The sequence below is a fragment of the Eulemur rufifrons genome, chromosome 17, assembly GCF_041146395.1.
Source record: "Eulemur rufifrons isolate Redbay chromosome 17, OSU_ERuf_1, whole genome shotgun sequence".
In the NCBI taxonomy this organism is placed as follows: Eukaryota; Metazoa; Chordata; class Mammalia; order Primates; family Lemuridae; genus Eulemur; species Eulemur rufifrons.
The window spans coordinates 91233916-91253833 of NC_090999.1; the positions used below are offsets into that span (position 1 = coordinate 91233916).

Sequence of the window (19918 nt, forward strand, 5' to 3'; positions counted from 1 at the left end):
CATAGTAAAATGGCTGGCAGATTAACTAGTCAAGTCTCATCTTGTGCTGGGGTTACAGTCTAAATTCAGCATAGTAGGCAAAAATTGATGGTCAATGCTATCCTTGAAAAACTTAAAAGTCCGCCGTACAGTGCAGTACAGTATACAAAGCTCTGTCTACACAACCCTTTTCAACATACACAGGTGAAATGTAAACTTGAGAACAGATTTAAGCCTTCCACTCTAGGTCCTGTATTCACTGGTCTTGTTTAAATAATGATTTTCCTTTTTTTAATTTGCCACACAGGTCTAGTAGAATTTGATAAATAACTATATATCATTCTACGATCATTATTTAGAGATAACATGATATTCTTTTCCAAATTATGCTATTTAAATTTGGGACTTCCCTAACATTCAACTACTACTAACTGCACTCTTTTCTTTTACTTGAACATTCAAATAAACATGGCCAGTATCTCCATGGAAAGGTCAAAAAAAAAAAAAACACTCAACTTTTAGATTTCACATCCACACTTCTGAGGGAATTAAAACCCTCACTAGAAAGCCAATACTTACCAAACCTTTCCTGCACCATCAGGGCCACCTGTTTTCCCACCTGAGTGCTCCCGGTGAAGGACAGCAGGTTCACTCGCTCATCTTTGGCCATTGCTGTGCTGCAGGGGAACAGACACGGTCACCCAAGCAGAGAAACCCAGCAATGGCAACACCTAACGGTACCCAGCGAGAAAACACTGATGTGAGCCCTCGGAAAGCAAAAGGACAAGGAAGTATATCTCTGGGAGCAAGGGAAGGTCTTCATGAAAAAGAAGGAAATTTTTCACAAGTAGAGCCATCCAGCAGAACGGGCTGACCTGCTCTGTGAGTACTCCGTAAACAGACATCAGCCAGAGGAAGCTGCTAGTTAGGGAAGACAGTCCTTCTACTGAGTGGGTGACTCGATGGTAGAATCTTAGCATTTCCTTGCTGAGCATTCCAGATGTTTTGCAGACTCTCAACCCACTGTGCAGTTCCTTTAAGAATTAAAAACTTAAAAGACTATAGGGAAACATCCTAAAATATTCCTCATAGAAGCTGACTTATAAAAGCTATGCTAGGAGTTCCAGTGGCTTCTAAGGAATGTAGATCAGACACTATTGATTTGAACTGCTTTGTTCAGTGCTTCAAACGGTTCAGTGTGAGCCAAGCAGGGCAGCATCAGTCCAACGTAGGGCTGGACAGCTTGAGTCAATGACCTAGGGAGCTCTCCCCAGGTTCAACCCAGCACACATGAGCACTGACGCTCAAAGCGGCTGCTGCTTCAAGCACTCCTGTATACGCCACTCTAATTAGCTGAGGTATTCCAAGGCCAACACAAAGGACTGGATGCCTGAGAGCAAGAATAGAGTAGGTCAAAGGATACAATACTCATGTTTTAAATGACATTTAGGTAATACTTCACTATGTACTGCATATTTGGGAATTGTATTTTCTAATACTTTCTCATCTCTATGAAAAAAATAATAACTTATCGCTCTTTTTTGAAACTGCTCACTAGGTACAGTAGTTATGTTGAAAGTGTCGGAAGTAGGCTGACTCTCTAGCCACAGCAGTATGGGTTACAAGACTTGACTCCTAGGAAACCTCACCTAATCAAAGTCTAAGCTGGTAAAAACCACCTCAGCTTTCATCATGGTTCAGAGCAATTATAGTCAGTTCCAACTTAAAGAGGCTGTGATGTTATCGGCCACATATTACATGATTCCATTTACACAAAATATCCCAAATAAGCAAATCCATGGAAACACAGAGTACATTAGCGGTTGCTGGGGGCTGGGGACAGAGGGGAATAGCAAGTGATTGCTAATGGGTGTGGGGTTTCTATCTGAGCTGATCAAAATGTTCTGGGATAAGATAGTGGTGATGGTGGCACACACTGTAGTCTAAAAACCACTCAATTGTACACTTTAAAAGGGAGGATTTTATGGTATGTGAATTACATGACAGTTTAAAAAAAAAACAATAAAAAAAAGAGGCCGTGTTCCCAGGGTTCTCTTCTTCGGTCAGATGAAGAACTCGGGCAATAGGCTAGCTTCTCTCGGGGGAGTAAGACCCCAGACTATAATTCTATAGCTTTGCTTTGTAAGTAAACACCTTTATAAATCAAGTATCAGGAAGTCACAGACTGCCCACCATTAAAGCAGTCCGTTATTTCAGGATATAAACACCTATGAACAGCAGCTCTGGGCAATTAAAAAGACAACTCTTACTCGTCCTCCAACAGAGGTTATGCATTAATAGAGAGCCCAACTAGGTCCATAATCATGATGATTCCAGAGAACCATCCTCATTTCCTTAGCTGTTTGGTTCTTCTAGTAAAGATGATTCTAGTTGGTCAACCTGGAGTCATTCAACAGAAGGATGTTCTTAGCCTATGAACCTACCCGATATCGGCTCCACCACAAGTCAAGGAACAAATTGCACCAGGCAGCTTGTTGTCCTCCAGAACCTTAGCTATTATCCTAGGAAGGAAAAAGTAATTACACAGGCAATAATTTAATTTCTTAGGACATTTTTTTAAAAATGAGAATCAAAACTCCAACCACCTGGCTCTCCTTTCTTTTTTTTTTTTTTTTTTGAGACAGAGTCTCACTCTGTTGCCCAGGCTAGCGTGAGTGCCGTGGCGTCAGCCTAGCTCACAGCAACCTCAAACTCCTGAGCTCAAGCGATCCTCCTGCCTCAGCCTCCCGAGTAGCTGGGACTACAGGCATGCGCCACCATGCCCGGCTAATTTTTTCTATATATATATTTAGCTGTCTATATAATTTCTTTCTATTTTTAGTAGAGATGGGGTCTCGCTCTTGCTCAGGCTGGTCTCGAACTCCTGAGCTCAAACGATCCGCCCACCTCGGCCTCCCAGAGTGCTAGGATTACAGGCGTGAGCCACTGTGCCTGGCCTGGCTCTCCTTTCTCCAACTTTCTCTCCCACCCCTCAAACATACTACCCTCTCTTTTCCAACCCACTTTTCAATTCCTAAACCATTGTTCCCAAATGATCTTCTAACATTAAGGACCCTCTTGTGACATACAGATTTTACCTTCAGACATTAAGACCTGGATGTCTCCTCACATAGAAGAGATTTTCAAACACTTAGTAGAACTCTTTTTTTCTAAGAGAATATTAAGAAGGAGCAAAGAACACAGAATACAAATGGAAGACATGGAGCACTGCTCGGGGAGCGCAAGGGGTCATCGTTTAAGGATTTCCCGCCATACTTGGAAGACACATCTGGTTCCAGATGGCAGATTGATCACAGGCTTTTTTTATTGTTTCCCACCACAGATCCATTAAAGTGATAGTGAAGAAACAGAGAAGGAAATAAAAGATAAAGAAAACTAGAAGTAGTTCCCAACAGTAAATGAGAGATTTGAACCCACCTCTGCAAAGCAAGGCTCAGGTGGAGAAATGGTAAAGGATGAGACAGGGAAGAAGAGGTCCCCGAAACCCAGAGCAGGCGCCAAGGACAGACAACAAAGACAGCGGGGCCTGCCCTGCAAACCCTGAGGAAGCTTGTGACCAGTGTCCACTGGCTTCACACCAAACTACTGTAGTCAGAAAACATCAGTGTCCTTCAGGCTAAAGCACTGTGGACAAGCAAAGCAGCCTCTCCTACAGCTTAGGCTGTTACAATTAAAATAAGACATAGTTAAATGCTACTTAAGTATGATTTCCAGCTACAAATGGCTCAAGTGATTCTGGTTTCTTCTGAGCTTCCAGAGGACCAATAGAGCAAAGGTTCTATTTATCAATCATACCAACTTGCTGGCCATTTTCCAATTTGTTTAAATTTCAAAGAGACCCAAATCCCACACTTACTTCCACAGAAAAGATACCATTGTTATACCCAAGAGAATTCCCCAGTTGTCCCCAAAGATGTCCTTTAGAGTGTTTTCCTTCTTCCCCCTAATCCAGGATCCACTCAAGGATCATGCACTGCAGCTATCACGTCCAAGACCAGGTTTGGGGTCGTATAATTCTTCTGTGGGACTTAAGGCGGATATACTGTCTGCACAAGCAGAGTGCAACTCTCTTTAAGTGCAAGGATTTTACTTTGTGCCTGTGGGCAGAGGTTACTAAAACCCTTTCCCCTAAGGCTGAGGAATCTAATCTTAGGTTAAACTGTAGCTCTGTTCCCCAGGTTACCTGACAAATGTCAGAGCATCAACGATGTTACTTAGACAACACGGCTTACAGTAAAAATGACCAGATCGGTCAATTGCATCTGAACTAGGATAACTATCTGTGAACTATAAATGAAAATGCCATACTTTTTGGCCTTCCCTGAGTGCAGTGACACTTGTAACTGTATGTCCTTTGTGGCATCGGAAAGCTATGCCTATAGAATTGTTACGAGAGGTTTTGGTTTCTGTGGGGCTTTAGGCTATCAAGCCAGGGTAACCCCTACACCTATCCAACGTGGATCTCATCTCCTTGCACCTGCGTGACCACTACAAGAACACCAACTGAAGACAAAGACCTGATGCTGCCCTCCTAGCAACCATGTTCCTGCCCTATAGCCTTCTGAATAAACAGAGGGACTATATGTGACCTGTGGTCATCTTATGAGCCTGAACATTTAGTTGAATTTAAGAAGACCTCCTAGTGGGCACTGTACCACCCTTGGTTATTTCCAGCAAAACTCAGCATTTTCCTTATTCTCTTTCATTGCAAAATCAGCTATTTCCAATTCTCTGACAAATATCAACCAGCATATATTAAAAGTGCTATATGAATATTTTGTACTATTTAAAACAAAATAAAAAAAGGCTTAAAGCAAAACTAGTACGAATGAATAATATCTTTTTTTTTTTTTTTTTTTTTTTGAGACAGAGTCTCACTCTGTTGCCCGGGCTAGAGTGAGTGCCGTGGCTTCAGCCTAGCTCACAGCAACCTCAAACTCCTGGGCTCAAGCGATCCTCCTGCCTCAGCCTCCCGAGTAGCTGGGACTACAGGCATGTGCCACCATGCCCGGCTAATTTTTTGTATATATATATTTTAGTTGTCCATATAATTTCTTTCTATTTTTAGTAGAGACGGGGTCTCACTCTTGCTCAGGCTGGTCTCGAACTCCTGACCTCGAGTGATCCACCCGCCTCGGCCTCCCAGAGTGCTAGGATTACAGGCGTGAGCCACCGCGCCCGGCCTGAATAATATCTTAACCAGCCACTTACTAACACTCAGCAAGTCAGCTATGTCCACGTTAACTCTTCTGTTTTTTTAAAAACAGTTTATTTTAAAATATTGCTTGCAGAATCTCATCATTTTGATGTGTTTTAATATTTCATTTGGACACCCCTGCCTTAGAGGATATTGTTTCCTCAATATCATATATTTATTTCAACTAAATATTAATACATACTACCCTCTCTCTTTTTCAGCCCACTTTTTAATTCCTAAGCCACTGTTCTAAATAATCTTCTAACATTAAAAACGCTCCTTCATACAGAATCTACCACAAGCTCTCTACCAACAATTCTTAAATCAGAGCATACACACCATGCAACCAATGAAGGAACATCAAAAGTGCACTCGAAGCCTACATGGAAGGCACCCTATGCTATATATCCTCTAAATTCCAAAATGATAAATTAACAACACTGGTTTTTTATGGCCTAATCAGAGCTGTCAAGTTCTCAAATACAAATGAATAAAACACTAATAACTTTTTAAACCAAAATACACAATATATTTTAAATAGTGTGAGATGAATCAGTAGATTAGTATAATAACCAGTTCTTTCTGTTTTGTTAACAGTCTATTAAGGCCAGGCACGGTGGCTCAACACCTGTCATCCTTGTACTCTGGGAGGCTGAGGCAGGAGGATCGCTTGAGCTCAGGAGTTTTAGGTTGCAGTGAGCTATGATCACACCACTGTACTCTAGCCAGGGCTACAGAGCAAGACTGTGTCTCAAATTAATTAATTAATTAAGCAGTCTATTAAGCAAAAGCAATAAAAGTATTAATTGGGTAGAAATGTATTCTTAAAACTATTGACTCGTTGAATAGTTATATAATGTAGTCCCCAAATTACAAAAATATTTCCTCTCTCTGGAGATGTTTTCATTTTCCAAGTGACAACAAATGTCTATAAGAGTTCAAGTTCCACATTTATATCAATATCTAGCATTGTATCAAAGAGTTAAATGATATTGCTCTGGAAGAGATCTGTAAACTGCAAAATGATATACATATACTAAAACCAAAGGAGAAAGAAGTTATCCAAATTCTATGCTTAAATAAATATGACACTTTCACATTGGATTTAAAACATCAGGGGCCTATCAATCACCCTTGCAAGATTATTCTATACCCAGGAAAAAGAAAGCCACACATACTTACTTTGTGACAGCTACGCTAATGAGGGAAGTTGTTGGAGCTCCTTTCCTTAAGGTTAAAAAAAAAAAAAAAAGGAAGGAACTTAATTTGATGGGAACCATAAATACCTTTTATTATCAAGCAGAAGCAAAAGTCTTTGTGAGAAAAAGCTCTGTCCAACTAGACAACTAACAAATGAGTCTAGTAACTGAAATAGAAATCTATCCTTCAGCTCAATGCCTCTGAGACCTAAGGGACTACGAACTTCCATGAACATAAAAAACGGCACCAATCAATTCTGAAACTGCTTGCTGCACTGATCACAGGAACTATTACATAACCTCAGCCAGCTTGGAGACTGAGGGAAGCAGGAACCTAGCAATGTGCTGCATTCATCCAACTTTCCTTGCAAGGCTCAGAGAGCCAAGGAAAACTACACAGTTAGCCTTTCTGGATTCGAATGCTGGAAAACGTGGGGGTTCCTTTGGCAACACGGTACCAAATTATTAATTCTGCCAACCATGCCTTGTTTTATAGTCTTTTGAGTACGTTCACTTGAGTACTGCATTTGAGATCAGTCAATAACTAATGGAACAGATGCAAAACAGGCCAAAGGCAACTTTCCTGATTTTCCTTAACTAAGTTCTTCCACTGAACATGAAAGCTAAAATCAAGTAACTGTTTTGCCATCTATAACATACATTTTTACTATCAAATATTTTAGAAAGATGGAATATTTAAAGCATCAATGAGAACACTGGCCAAGTGTCTCAGAATCATTTGGTAATTCACTGTAAAGTTTTTATTGAAAAAAATGTCAAACTTTAAAAAGAAGGTTGTGACATCACAAGTTTTTTTTCCTCCAACAGGCGTTTACTTAATTTTCTGTTTGTGAAGTGTGGTAGAATAAATACATCCTGTCTTTCTCCTCAGTTTCTGGCAGGGAGCTTCAAAACCCCTTGGAATTTCCTGAGTGATAACAGTGCCTCTCTCTGTTATGCTGGCGAATGACTCCAGGTAGCTCGGGATAGGGGCTGGTCACCAGAAAGAGCGAACACATGATTGGAGGGTTGGCACTTTCAGCCAGTGTACCACCTCCAGGGCAGGGAGGAGGGCTGGAGACTGAAGTCAACCATGATTTAATTATTCATGCCTAAATAATGAAACCCCAATAAAAACTCTGGATATCCAAGTGCAGTGGTGCTTCCTGATTGGTGAACACATTGATACATGCCAGGAGGATGACAGGCCCTAACACCACTTGGGAGAGCACATGCAGCTGTGCATCTAGAGTCCTTCCAGACCTTGCCCTACATGTATTTTTTACTACGAAACCGTTATCATTACACACAGTGCTTTCTTGAGTTCTGTGGGTCATTCTAGTGAACTGTCCAAACCAAGGGTTCACAGGAACCTCCAGATTTGTAGACAGCTGGCCAGAACTGCAGGGGTCCTGGGAGAAGTAGGGGCAGTCTTGTGGAGGATTGAGCCCTCACACCTGGGGAGCCCGAGGCTCACTCTGGGTAAGCAGTGTCAGGACTGAATGTCAGTACACCCACTTGCGGTGGGAAGAGAGCTGGGAGGAACAGGAGGACAATGCTGGGTCAAAAAAATAAGCAAATTACCCATGGTTAAAACCCATAATCATTAAAAATCAGCATTTGACAACTAGCAGGTATGATTTACTATGTTAACTGAAAGAGTACAGTAAGTAGAAAACATGTCAATGGTATTTTAAATACTTTTCACTAGTACCTGGAAATGGCTACTTTTATCACCTTCTGGCTACTGGATAGGAAAGCCGGCAGGTCTTACCAAAGGCAGACGTTCCCGCAGATCATGGCGATGGCGTTGTTCCAGCCATACACCGCCACAGGGAAATTGAACGCAGTGATGATTCCAACCAGGCCTACGGGATTCCAGTGTTCGATGAGGGCGTGGCCAGGTCCTGGGGACAGGAAAGGGAGGGAACGTGCTGAAGCATGTTAATTTAATGCATGTCAAGTAAATCACAAAGTCCAGAGTTTTCCATTTTCAGAACACAGGTACACCGCACCAGAGGGGATTCCAGATGCCTCACAGTGGGGCACTTTACGCAGCTGTGGGATATTGGCACTTTAAGTAACGTACAACAGAAGTGGTTATTACCACGCTCCCTGTGAACCATAATGACATTCATTATGCCTCTGATCCGCACAGGGACTCTGCAGAGCTCAGGGCAGTGTCAGTGCATCTGGGATTCAAGGACACTTTAGAGAGGTGATGACTTCAGAATAAGAGAAGACACAGGGCTGGGCCCGGATGCAGAGGCTTGAAGACTGGGTGCAGGTATTAAAGTAAACAACCTTAAACAAAAGGGGCTGATAACCACAGGCAAGAACTGGCTTCACCTGGCTTGTCAGCTGTCCCTGTCACCTTACATGAACTTTGGCTAATTATAGTATCATTTACATCGTGGTTTTAAAATTTCTCTGCTCTTGAAATCAGTATGATAGTTCCAAGACAATCATATAAAATATGAAACGGAAAGGAACCCAGTTCCAGGAATTACTACCCAAACTCTTAGTAAAAGCCAACCCCCTTCCCCTGAATATGCCTCCCCTTAATTAGTGAAACTACAAAAGCTTTAAAACCACTTTATCCCAGAGCAGCTGCTCTCTTTCCAGCCCACCCCCTTTCTTTACTGAGAATGTAGGGTTTTTTTGTTTGTTTGTTTTTGAGACAGAGTCTCACTCTGTTGCCCAGGCTAGAGTGCCATGGCATCAGCCTAGCTCACAGCAATCTCAAACTCCTGAGCTCTAGCAATCCTCCTGCCTCAGCCTTCTGAGTAGTTGGGACTACAGGCATGTGCCACCATGCCCGGCTAATTTTTTCTATATATATTTTTAGTTGTCCAGCTAATTTCTTTCTATTTTTTTAGTAGAGACGGGGTCTCGCTCTTGCTCAGGCTGGTTTCAAACTCCTGAGCTCAAACGATCCGCCCACCTCGGCCTCCCAGAGTGCTAGGATTACAGGCGTGAGCCACTGCGCCCAGCCGAGAATGTAGTTTTGCTTTCAATAAAAGCTGTCACTTGCTTGGCTTACCTGGTACATACTGAAATTCTTTTCCTCGTGAACACCAAGAACTTGCGAAAACCTCCACTCAGAGGCCAATAACACTAAGAGCTGCCCTAGGTGATGTGCTCACAAAGGGCAGAACATGATCAGGACACGGGAGCTGTGACTATTAGGCCCATGTTCTTTATGTTGCCGGATGAAGCCCTGGGCCAACCTCTCTAAATTTAAGACAAGGTGGCTCAGGTGGGGGTTAGGGGATCCTAAAATTGTATATGTTGAATGAATGAATTGCACGGATCTTTATATTCACTATTGGAAAATTGAAAATGTAAATAAAAACATTTGTATTTTAAACACAAACTTTAAAGTCACCCAGAATCCCACAAGGGGCTTATTTCAATCAAAGGCAGCTGGAGCAGTGAAGAACCAGAGCAAAGGAGCATGATGGTTCCCAAGCCCTGGTTAAACCCACAGACCGACGGGAAAGGCAGCGGTCCCAGCCACTGATCTCAGCCACACTCACACTGCCGGCGAGGATGGGGTGCCTCAGTCCCAGGCCCTCCTGCAGTCTAGGCATCCTCATCCCCAGCAGCTGTCTGCCCGCACAGCCTCTTCCTGCAGGGCCTGCCTCCTCTCTCCTGCCCTCCCCTCTCCCCTGATGTCACCCTTTCATTACAACACTCTTGTGTTTACTGTAACCACCCTCAGGATAAAGTCCAAACTCCTAGTCAGGAAAAGTCCATTCCTGAGGTTCCCTGTTCCCAGGGTTCCCTCTCTGCTCCACCTACCACCCCCATACTGCACCCTCCAGCTGTGCTGAGCAATCCCCAAGTAAGCCAGGCTCTCCCATCTTTAGCCCCTAGCAGCATACTAGACTATTCCACCCCTTGTCCCTGTCTTCCCTCCGGCCTTATCTTGGCCACCTTCTCCAGGAGGCCTTTCCCGACCATACCTAGGGGGCTGGGGCAGGGGCTCCCCCTACATAATCACCACCCTCTCCCCTACCCCACCCCAGTACTTACCATACTGGATTAGAATTATCTGTTTACTCATCTCCCACCTAAAATGTAAGGAATTTATAAACTTATAAATCCCTTGAAGAGGGGGACTATGCCTCATCGATCCAGTATCACCCAGTAGATCCCCTAGCACCTGGTAGATACCCAATAAGCATTTCTTGAATTAATGAAGTTGAAGTTACCCAAAGCCTCTGCATATATGACATGAGTACTCTACTTCTTAAAGAAAAGTGTGTAAACCATTAAAAAACATTTTCATTATGAGAAAGACATCCTAGCAGGTATAAATCAAAGAAGTCACCTGCTCGCACACATGTACTTCCCCGAATTGGCAGTGAACTAACGCTTCTTAGCTGGAAAAACCTCTTGAAATGTTCAGTGACATAAAATTAATATTGCATGATGGAAATCACTGTTATAGATCTAATTAAGGACATTAACTGTTCATTTAAGAAGACTCCTCCAACTCTTTCCACAAGTAGGGAATTTGCCCAACATTCCAAGGAAAAAAGAAAAGATCTGTTTTTTAAAAAAATATTTCTTTCCCTGATTACAAACATAATTACTATAAGGCTGGTGGCGGGCAGCCCTCCCCTCCCTAATGGAAAAAGAAGCAGCCCATGAGACCTGCCAAGGACAATGCCTGCAAGGCCCAGCTAAGTTAAAGGATGACCACACCTAGATGACCACCCTGATAAGGGTCTCGGTTCCTGGAGTCCACAAATACCACCAGCTCATCCTATTTCTCAATACTCACCCTAAAACTGCAACAAAGAAATTTCTCACTCTTCATGTCGAAATCTTCCCCGCTGAGGAAACTCCCACCCCCCAGCCCTAAAAACATATATAAACCCACTCAGACTTCTGGGCGATGTGACTTCTCAGGCCCCTCTCCCCCAGAACCTGAGAACCTCACCCGGGTCTCTCTCTTGGGACCCGTTACCTTCACCCGGGAGTGCTCCAATAAAGCCTCTTCACTTATCCCTTTCAACTCTGCTCATCTTTCTTTCTCTGGCGCCGGCCAATCCAAAAAACCTTATAATTACCATCATGGAAATTTTAGAAAATACAGAAAAATACAAAGAAGAAAATGACTACGACCAGTAATTCCAGCACACAGAGATAACTACTGCTACCACTTTGGCACACACTTCTGTCCCTCAGAGTCACCCGTGCTGCTCCACCAACACTGCACACGTTGCAAATCGCATAAGCTCTTGTCCTCCTCACTGAAACCTTTTCACAGTTTAAGGTTGGTGCATAGCTTGTAACAGCAAAAGATTAAAAACCACCCTAAATATCCATCAGTTTGGAGCTCGCTAAATAAATTATAATAGGTTTATAACAAAATAGCTATAAAACCATAAAGGAAGCCCCTTAATGTACTAATATGAAACAATTTCCAAGACATTACTTCATACAAAAGTATAGAACAGAATGTAGTTTGCTTTGGTTTGTGTTCTAAAAAGACACATATTTGCCTGTGTGTGAACAAAAGCTCTAAAAAGATAAACAAAAAAATTGGAAATATTCACTACTTCCATGGGGAACTATGGCATGGCCAGGAGAATAAGGACGAAAACTTCTCAACCTCTACACTGTTACTCCTTTCTAATTTTCTGATATATTATCACCTCTTCAAAAAATTAACATTAATATAATTTAAAAATAAGTAAATGCAGGCCAGGTGCAGTGGTTCACACCTGTAATCCTAGCACTTTGGGAGGCTGAGGTGGGAGGACAGCTTGAGGCCAGGCGTTTGAGACCAGCTTGACACCATCTTTACAAAAAATATGAAAATTAGCCAGGCACAGTGGCACATGCTGATAGTCCCAGCTGCTGGGGAGGCTGAGGCAGGAGGATAACTTGAGCCCAGAAGTTGGAGGTTGCAGTGAGCTATGATGATACCACTGTACTCTAGCCTGGGTGACAGAGCAAGATCCTGTCTCAGAAAAATAAAAAATAAAAAAAATAAGTAAAAGCAACCTTTCCATAAAAGTGTGGAGTTAGAGGAAGACAATCTTTATAAACATTATTTTTAGTATATGCTAATAGACTACCAAAATTAGCTTAAATTTTCCCTTATTATTTGACATTTAGGTCATTTCTAATGTTTTTTATTAATACCACAATGAACATCTTTACACATAAACTTTTGCCATATTTCAGATTATTTACTTAAATTAGATTCTTAAAACTGGCTTTAAATTCAAAGCTCTTTGGGTATATTTCCAAATTGTTTTCCACATGGGTTAAAAGAACGTCTAACCCACAGACTTGTCATGAATTTTATCTTTAAAACAAAAGAAAAAAAAAGGTTCTTCACATAATGTCATTAGCTGTTTTAATTTGCATTTCTTGGAAAGATTAAAGATATTTTCACATATTATATTTCTTTGCCACTTGCAATTCCTCATTTCTGAACTGTTCATTGCCAGAGTATTTGGAGCGTTCCATATATCAGAGCACAAAACTCTTAGCTTAACGACTTCTCTGCTTACTTTCAGAAGGCAAGATGGGTCCCCCAATCATCCGTGACAAACCGACGGCGTAATCACAAATATCCACGTACTCCTGAACTTCTCCCACACCTTCCACTAAGATTTTCCCCATCTCCAGAGATACCTAAAAACATAAAAAGCAAAATTTTTCCAACAGAATCCACATTTTAAACATTAAAGAGCGGGAAAACAAAACATATTTTGTGGGGGTAATAAACTGAAGAAAGTATGTTCTTATTTTCTGAAGAATTTTAGAATGCAATAATTACCTTCACTTTTTCCTATTTATCTTGTTTATCCTTCCTCTAAAGAAAGGATTTTTGAAATTTATAAATTGCTTTTCTTAGAAATGCATGACAGCCTTGTTCTCCACTCAAAGGACTATGCATGTGCTACAAAAATACTTTACCAAGCTTCCCAGGATTGCGATCTTCTCCCGCAAGGCATCACCGATCTGTCTGACTATTTCTCCTCGCTTCGGAGCAGGAATCTAAGAAAAGAATGGAGTTTTAGTGTCTGATTCAAAGTGTAAATTCATGTCTGTCACACAGTATTAGACATGTGCTGTAAAAGAACAAAGTATATCACATCAAAGGAGACTTTTTGATCACATCAAGACTGATAGGGGCTGGGCGCGGTGGCTCACGCCTGTAATCCTAGCACTCTGGGAGGCCAAGGCAGGGGGACTGTTTGAGCTCAGGAGTTCAAGACCAGCTTGAGCAAGAGTGAGACCCCGTCTCTACTAAAAATAGAAAGAAATTATACGGACAGCTAAAAATATATAGAGAAAAATTAGCCGGGCATGGTGGCACATGCCTGTAGTCCCAGCTACTCGGGAGGCTGAGGCAGGAGGATCGCTTGAGCCCAGGAGTTGGAGGTTGCTGTGAGCTAGGCTGACGCCACGGCATTCTAGCCTGGGCAACAGAGTGAGACTCTGTCTCAAAAAAAAAAAATTAATTAATTAATTTAAAAAAAAAAAGACTGATAGTGCCAGGCACTGGGGCTGAAATAAGCAGCGAGGCATTCATGGAGATAGTATCTACCAGGCACAGGGTGGGGAAAAGGCAACAAATAATTACAAACTGCCATCAAGGCTAATAAAGACAAAGGAAATAAAAAGGATACCAAACAGAGAAAACAGCAGGTTTGGAAGGTGAATGGATAAGTTACTTTGCCTAAATGATTGGCAGGGAAAATCTCGAAGGAGGTGATACTGAAGCTGAAACCTGAAGAATGGGAAAAGTCAGCTGTAGGAATATGCTTCCCAGGGAAAAGAAGAACACGTAAAAGAGACCCATGGAAAACATAATCAAAGGGGCAGACTGGGAAGGCCAGTACGTCTAAAGCTAGAAGCTTATAAGGAGTCAGAATCTTACTCCAGGTGCAACGCCAAGTCTTTTAACGGTTTTTAAGGCACAGAATAAGATAATTAGCTTTATCTTTAAATATCACTATCTGATGCATAGAGAACAAACAGGCAAAAAGATTATAGTGACTTAGTCTTCATACTGCAATGGTGACAAGGGAAACAAAAGTGGAGCAGGATCTGCTGTGGAAGTAGAACCAACAGGACACACTAATGCAACAGATGAAAGAAAGGAGGGAAATAAAAGAACTAAAGATGACTCCCTGGTCTCTGGCTGCAATAGCTAGGAGGATGGAGTACAGTTAGTTCAATGAAGAAGACTTGAAGGGAAATGTCAGGGTTTTGGGGGTGGTGAAAAGTACAGGTTGTATCATATTAAGTTTGAGATGTATCTACCTCTCCTTCAAACGGCAGCTAAAATGAACCTTCCCCCAGGCTGCAGCCAACTCTCTCTCTCTCTCTCTCTCTCTCACACACACACACACACACATACACAGACATGCACGCACACCCCTGCTCACACTCTGCCTCATAAAGCTTGACTGTGAACTCAAGGCTCTTCTAAGCTCTTGCTTCTCCCCAATAACTGTTTCTTAATATAGCTTTTCCAGGCCAGGCGCAGTGGCTCATACCTGCAATCTTAGCATTCTGAGAGGCCAAGGTGGGATCAAGAGTTCGAGACCAGCCTTGGCAACAGCGATATCCCATCTCTACTCAAAGTAGAAATTAGCCAACCAACTAAAAATAGAAAAAAATCAGGCGGGCATGGTGGTAAACGCATGCAGTCCCAGCTACTCAGGAGGCTGAGGCAGGAGGATCACTTGAGCTCAGGAGTTTGAGGTTGCTGTGAGCTAGGCTGACGCCATGGCACTCTAGCCTGGGCAACAGAGTGAGACTCTGTTTCAAAAAAAAAACATAAAAAGTAAAAATATATATACAGCTTTTCTGAAGGGTAACTTGGCAATTTATTAACATTTAAAACATTCCTACTCTTTGACTAGACAGTTCCACTTCTGGAAATTGAGCTTATACATAAGTATCCAAAAGTATAGGTACAACAATATTCATTGCAGTACTGTTTCTAGCAAAGAAAAACAGAAACCATCTAAATATCCACCCGCACATGATTGGTTAATTATGGAACAGCCATAAAATGAAATATTCTCTAAAAAGAATGAAGTAAATTTATATGGGAAACCATTTAGGAGCTATACAAGGCTAACAGAAAACAAGAAAATAATGCATATGGTAAATAAACTTGTGCTTAACTTTGGAAGAATATACACCAAGCTGTTAACAGCGGTTATTTCTAGAGCGTGGAATTTAACAGCCTTCCCCCCCCACATTTTATATGTCTGCAATGTTTGTCATTTTTACAATATATGCACTCTTTTAGAAACAGAAAACAGAAATCTGTAACATTAAATGAGTCAGCGTAGACTCTATACATTTCTAGTACATGGCATGGGTTTAATAATGTTTCAGTTGAATATAAACAGCACATTTGTAAGTTTAACCAAATCAGTCAGTTTCAATTCAGACATGACCAGTACACATGACCTTTTACCTCCCATTCTGGGCATATTTTATTCAGTCAATCTTTCAACAAATAATTATTGCACACATTCCATGTGCCGGATGCTGTGTTAATCCCTGAGAATACTGCAAACAATACAGTCATAATTTTTGCCCTGTAGACCTGATGGTCCAATGAGGATGGTAGAGAGAAGAAATAGGCAATTACAATTCAGTGTGGTAAATGCCACAAACGGGGAACTAGGTTGTATAATGGAGCACCTAGGAGTGTCAACTTAGCATTACTCGAAGATAAGGGAATGGGGAGGAAGGAGGCTTTTTTAAAAGTTTAGAGGTTAGGGCCTAAGTCTTAAGGTATGACTGGTGTTTGCCAGGTGAAGAGGTAGAGAAAACAGAGGAAAAGCATGGAGGGTGGGGTGCAGAGCATATGCAAAGGCCAAACAGCAAGAGAGAATGCAGTAGTTTTGGAAAATTATAAGTTCAAATAGGCAGGAGAGGGAAGCAGGGGCCATATTAAGGATCCAAAGAGCAGGGGAAAATCACAAGAGGGCCTTAAACGGGGGGAAATCCCAACACATTTTAAAATATCACTCTAGTTGCAGTTGTAGAAAATGAAATGGAAAGAGACAAGACTTGGGCAGGAGGCCCATTGAGCCAGACAGGGGATGATGGCTCTCTGGACTACAAAAATGGCAATAGAGATAAGTGTAGTTTCAAATGTTCAAGACTTGGTAATTGAGAATTGATCATTGATTCTCAACACTGACTACATATTAGAAACACCATCCATAGGACTTTTACACCAGACTCCACCCCAGACCACTCAAACCTGGCATCTTTGGTTTTTTTTTTTTTAAGCTCCCCAGATGATTCATAGGAGCAGCCAGGATTAGCAACGGGGAGAGAGAAATAAGAGAGGAACAGGAAGTGAGGACGATGGCCATGCTCCGATGTGAGCTTGATGGGTGCTAGCATGACAGGGTGTCAACAGACCCAGACCCTCCCCCACTATGGGCAACAAGAGTCTTCGTCCCTGCACAATTCACCCATGAAGTCACATGGACACCAAAGACAGCCATGTGGCGGAAACTAAAAGCATTGAAGAAGTGTTAGGTGAGCCTTTGGGAAAATAACGGACATCCCCATGTTAAAGAGCTACCAGTTATCTGGTTATTTCTTTTTGCAATAAGAGATGGCCCATTAACAGTTCCCTGTCTTCACGGGAGGGAAGAGACTCCCCTGCCCTCTCACCAGAGACGGAGAGGGAAAACAAGGACACACAGAGACACAGAAATGAGTGGCACTCTATGCTGAAACCAGCTCACGAAGGAAAGCAGCAAGTCTCAGCAGTCCTGAGAAAGAAACCAGTTTTCATAAACTGTCCCATCCACACGTCTCACTTTGTTTCCATTTCCCTTAAAGAAAAATGTTCCCTTTCAAAAATTCCAGGCTTGGCCGGGCGCGGTGGCTCACGCCTGTAATCCTAGCACTCTGGGAGGCCGAGGTGGGCGGATCGCTCAAGGTCAGGAGTTCGAGACCAGCCTGAGCAAGAACGAGACCCCGTCTCTACTAAAAATAGAAAGAAATTATCTGGCCAACTAAAATATATATAGAAAAAATTAGCCGGGCATAGTGGCGCGTGCCTGTAGTCCCAGCTACTCAGGAGGCTGAGGCAGTAGGATCGCTTAAGCCCAGGAGTTTGAGGTTGCTGTGAGCTAGGCTGACGCCACGGCACTCACTCTAGCCCGGGCAACAAAGTGAGACTCTGTCTCAAAAAAAAAAAAAAAAAAAAAAAAAAAAAATTCCAGGCTTAACTCCAGCGAATTAAATGAAACGGTTGTTTGTCCTAACACAGGCCAGGCCAGCCAAAAGGATGAGGGCCAAGCAAAGACGGCCTCACACACAGAGGATCGAAGAGGGAAAGTGTGAAGATCAGAAGGGGATCAAGCTTTGGCCTTTCTTAACTGAGGCACCAGCTGCCTCTCTAAGTCACTGCCCTGCCGGCAGGAGCCCCAAAACGCACAATTAGGAGAAAACACCTCTTCCCTCAACTTTGAACTCAATCGCTTAACTCAAACTCTAACAAGTGGGACCCCAACGGACTCTACTATCACCCAGGAAAGCAGCCTGTCCCTGCTTAGCAGTCCCACCCTATCGGGAGGTCTAAACAGCACAAGACGCATGAAAAGGGGCGTCAGGTGCAGAGGCTGGCATTGCTGGGTAAGAGCTGACTGCCAAATGAGATCCCAAATGTAGACACAGCAACAACGAAAAAACTACAGCACTATATTAAAGAAAGATATCATGTCAGCTGCTACCCCGGGGCAAAGCAGAGACAGATTTAAAGAACAGTTCAGGAAAAGACAACACCCTGAATTCACATAAACTCTTTTTTCAAACATGTTTGTATTTACCCTGGATAGATACATTCATACGATAGACATTACTGGTCAAAAGACATATTCAGTTAAACAAACATTCAAAACAGTGTATGCAAAGAATGAACCCTAACGCAAATTAAGTACTTTAACTGATAATAATGTATCAATATTGGCTCATCCATTATAAAAAATGTGCTACAATAATGCAAAATGTTAATAGGGGAAACTTGGGAATGGGATGAGGGAGTATATGGAAACTCTCTACTTTCTACTTATTTTTCTATAAACCTAAAACTGCTCTAAAAAAGACTTCATTTAAAAAAATCTATGGGCCGGGCGTGGTGGCTCACAACTGTAATCCTAGCACCCTGGGAGGCCGAGGGGGGAGGATCGCTGCAGCTCGGGGGATTTCGACACCAGCATTGAGCACAGTGAGACTCCGTCTCTTATTAAAAAAAAAAAACAAAAATAAAATAAATTTTAAAAAATCTATGTATAGGAAAACAATGATTCTAAAAATTACCTAGTAACTTTAGGCTGATGTACAATGCAATCACAGGTCACAAAATTTTATGCACAAAATGTGTGTGTATATATATGTATAATAATCATAACTATGGAATAAACACATAAAAGACTAGAAGAAAATACACCAAAACATAACTCCAATAACCATTTTGTATTGAGGAGATTGGAGTAAAGGGACTAAATTTGATTATCTTATATATGCACCAACCTTTTTTTTCCTAACAAGGAATATGTATTACTTTTATGATCATAAAGAAATATAATTTTTTTGAGACAGGGTCTCACTGTCACCCTGGCTAGAGTACAGTGGCAGGATCATAGCTCACTGCAGCCTCTAACTCCTGGGCTCAAGCGATCCTCCTGCCTCAGCCTCCTGAGTCCTGGCACCTGTGGTCACCACCACGTCCGGCTAATTTTTTTTTTTATTTTTTGTAGAAATGCAGTCTTTTTTATGTTGCCGAGGCTGGTCTCGAACTCCTGGCCTCAAGCAATCCTCCCACTTCAGCCTCCCAAAGTGCTGGGATTATAGGCGTGAGCCACTGCACCCAGCCTAGAAGTAACTTTTAAAACAATAAATAACACTATATTGGACAACATTCTCTACCCAGGTATGGTGAACTTTACCTACCAAACTGTTTACTCATGACAGTGGTATTTTTCTGCCCACAATTTTTGATTGTGTATAATGGAACCCTAAGCCGGAAATAAAATAGAAGGAGGACGTGGCAGCCCAGCGGCTTCTCGGACAGGCTGCTCCTCTCCTGCCCACCCTGCAACTCCACGGCAACCACTGCCTCAGAGAAAACACTGCAGCTCAGCAGCCCCAAACCCCTCAGCCCAGGTTTTGTTTTTTTTTTTTTAACTCAAATGTATTGAGGCTTGCCCTGTGCCAGGCTCTCCAGTAACCACTTCAAATGGTTAACTCATTTACCCTCACAGTAACCGCTAGGAGGCAGGCTCCTACCCGCCTTTCTAGAGACAAAGCACACTGAGGATGGGGCAGTGGGGACTGGGAAATCCCTTACTCTCTCCTCCTCAGAAGCCTGGCTCCCCCCTAGTGTGAACTAAAATAAAACCTTAAGCCCCCTCCAGCCGACTGAATGGACCCCATATTGGCCAAGGGGACACCAGAAATCCCCTAAAGCTGAGAGCTGCTGGCCAAGAGAAGGGAGGTC

General features: G+C 42.3%; 1 protein-coding gene across 2 annotated transcripts in view; it reads right to left on the reverse strand.

Moving 5' to 3' along the window:
* The window catches only part of ALDH7A1 (aldehyde dehydrogenase 7 family member A1), a 42122-nt gene that overhangs the window by 18578 nt on the left and 3626 nt on the right, over positions 1-19918 (reverse strand). For both annotated transcript variants that reach the window (XM_069492325.1, XM_069492324.1), the window contains exons 4-9: positions 13342-13422; positions 12933-13056; positions 8171-8303; positions 6380-6424; positions 2424-2501; positions 559-656 (exon numbers count right to left, since the gene is read on the reverse strand). In XM_069492325.1, the coding sequence (XP_069348426.1) occupies positions 559-656; positions 2424-2501; positions 6380-6424; positions 8171-8303; positions 12933-13056; positions 13342-13422 (559 nt within the window). The remainder of the gene's footprint in view (positions 1-558; positions 657-2423; positions 2502-6379; positions 6425-8170; positions 8304-12932; positions 13057-13341; positions 13423-19918) is intronic.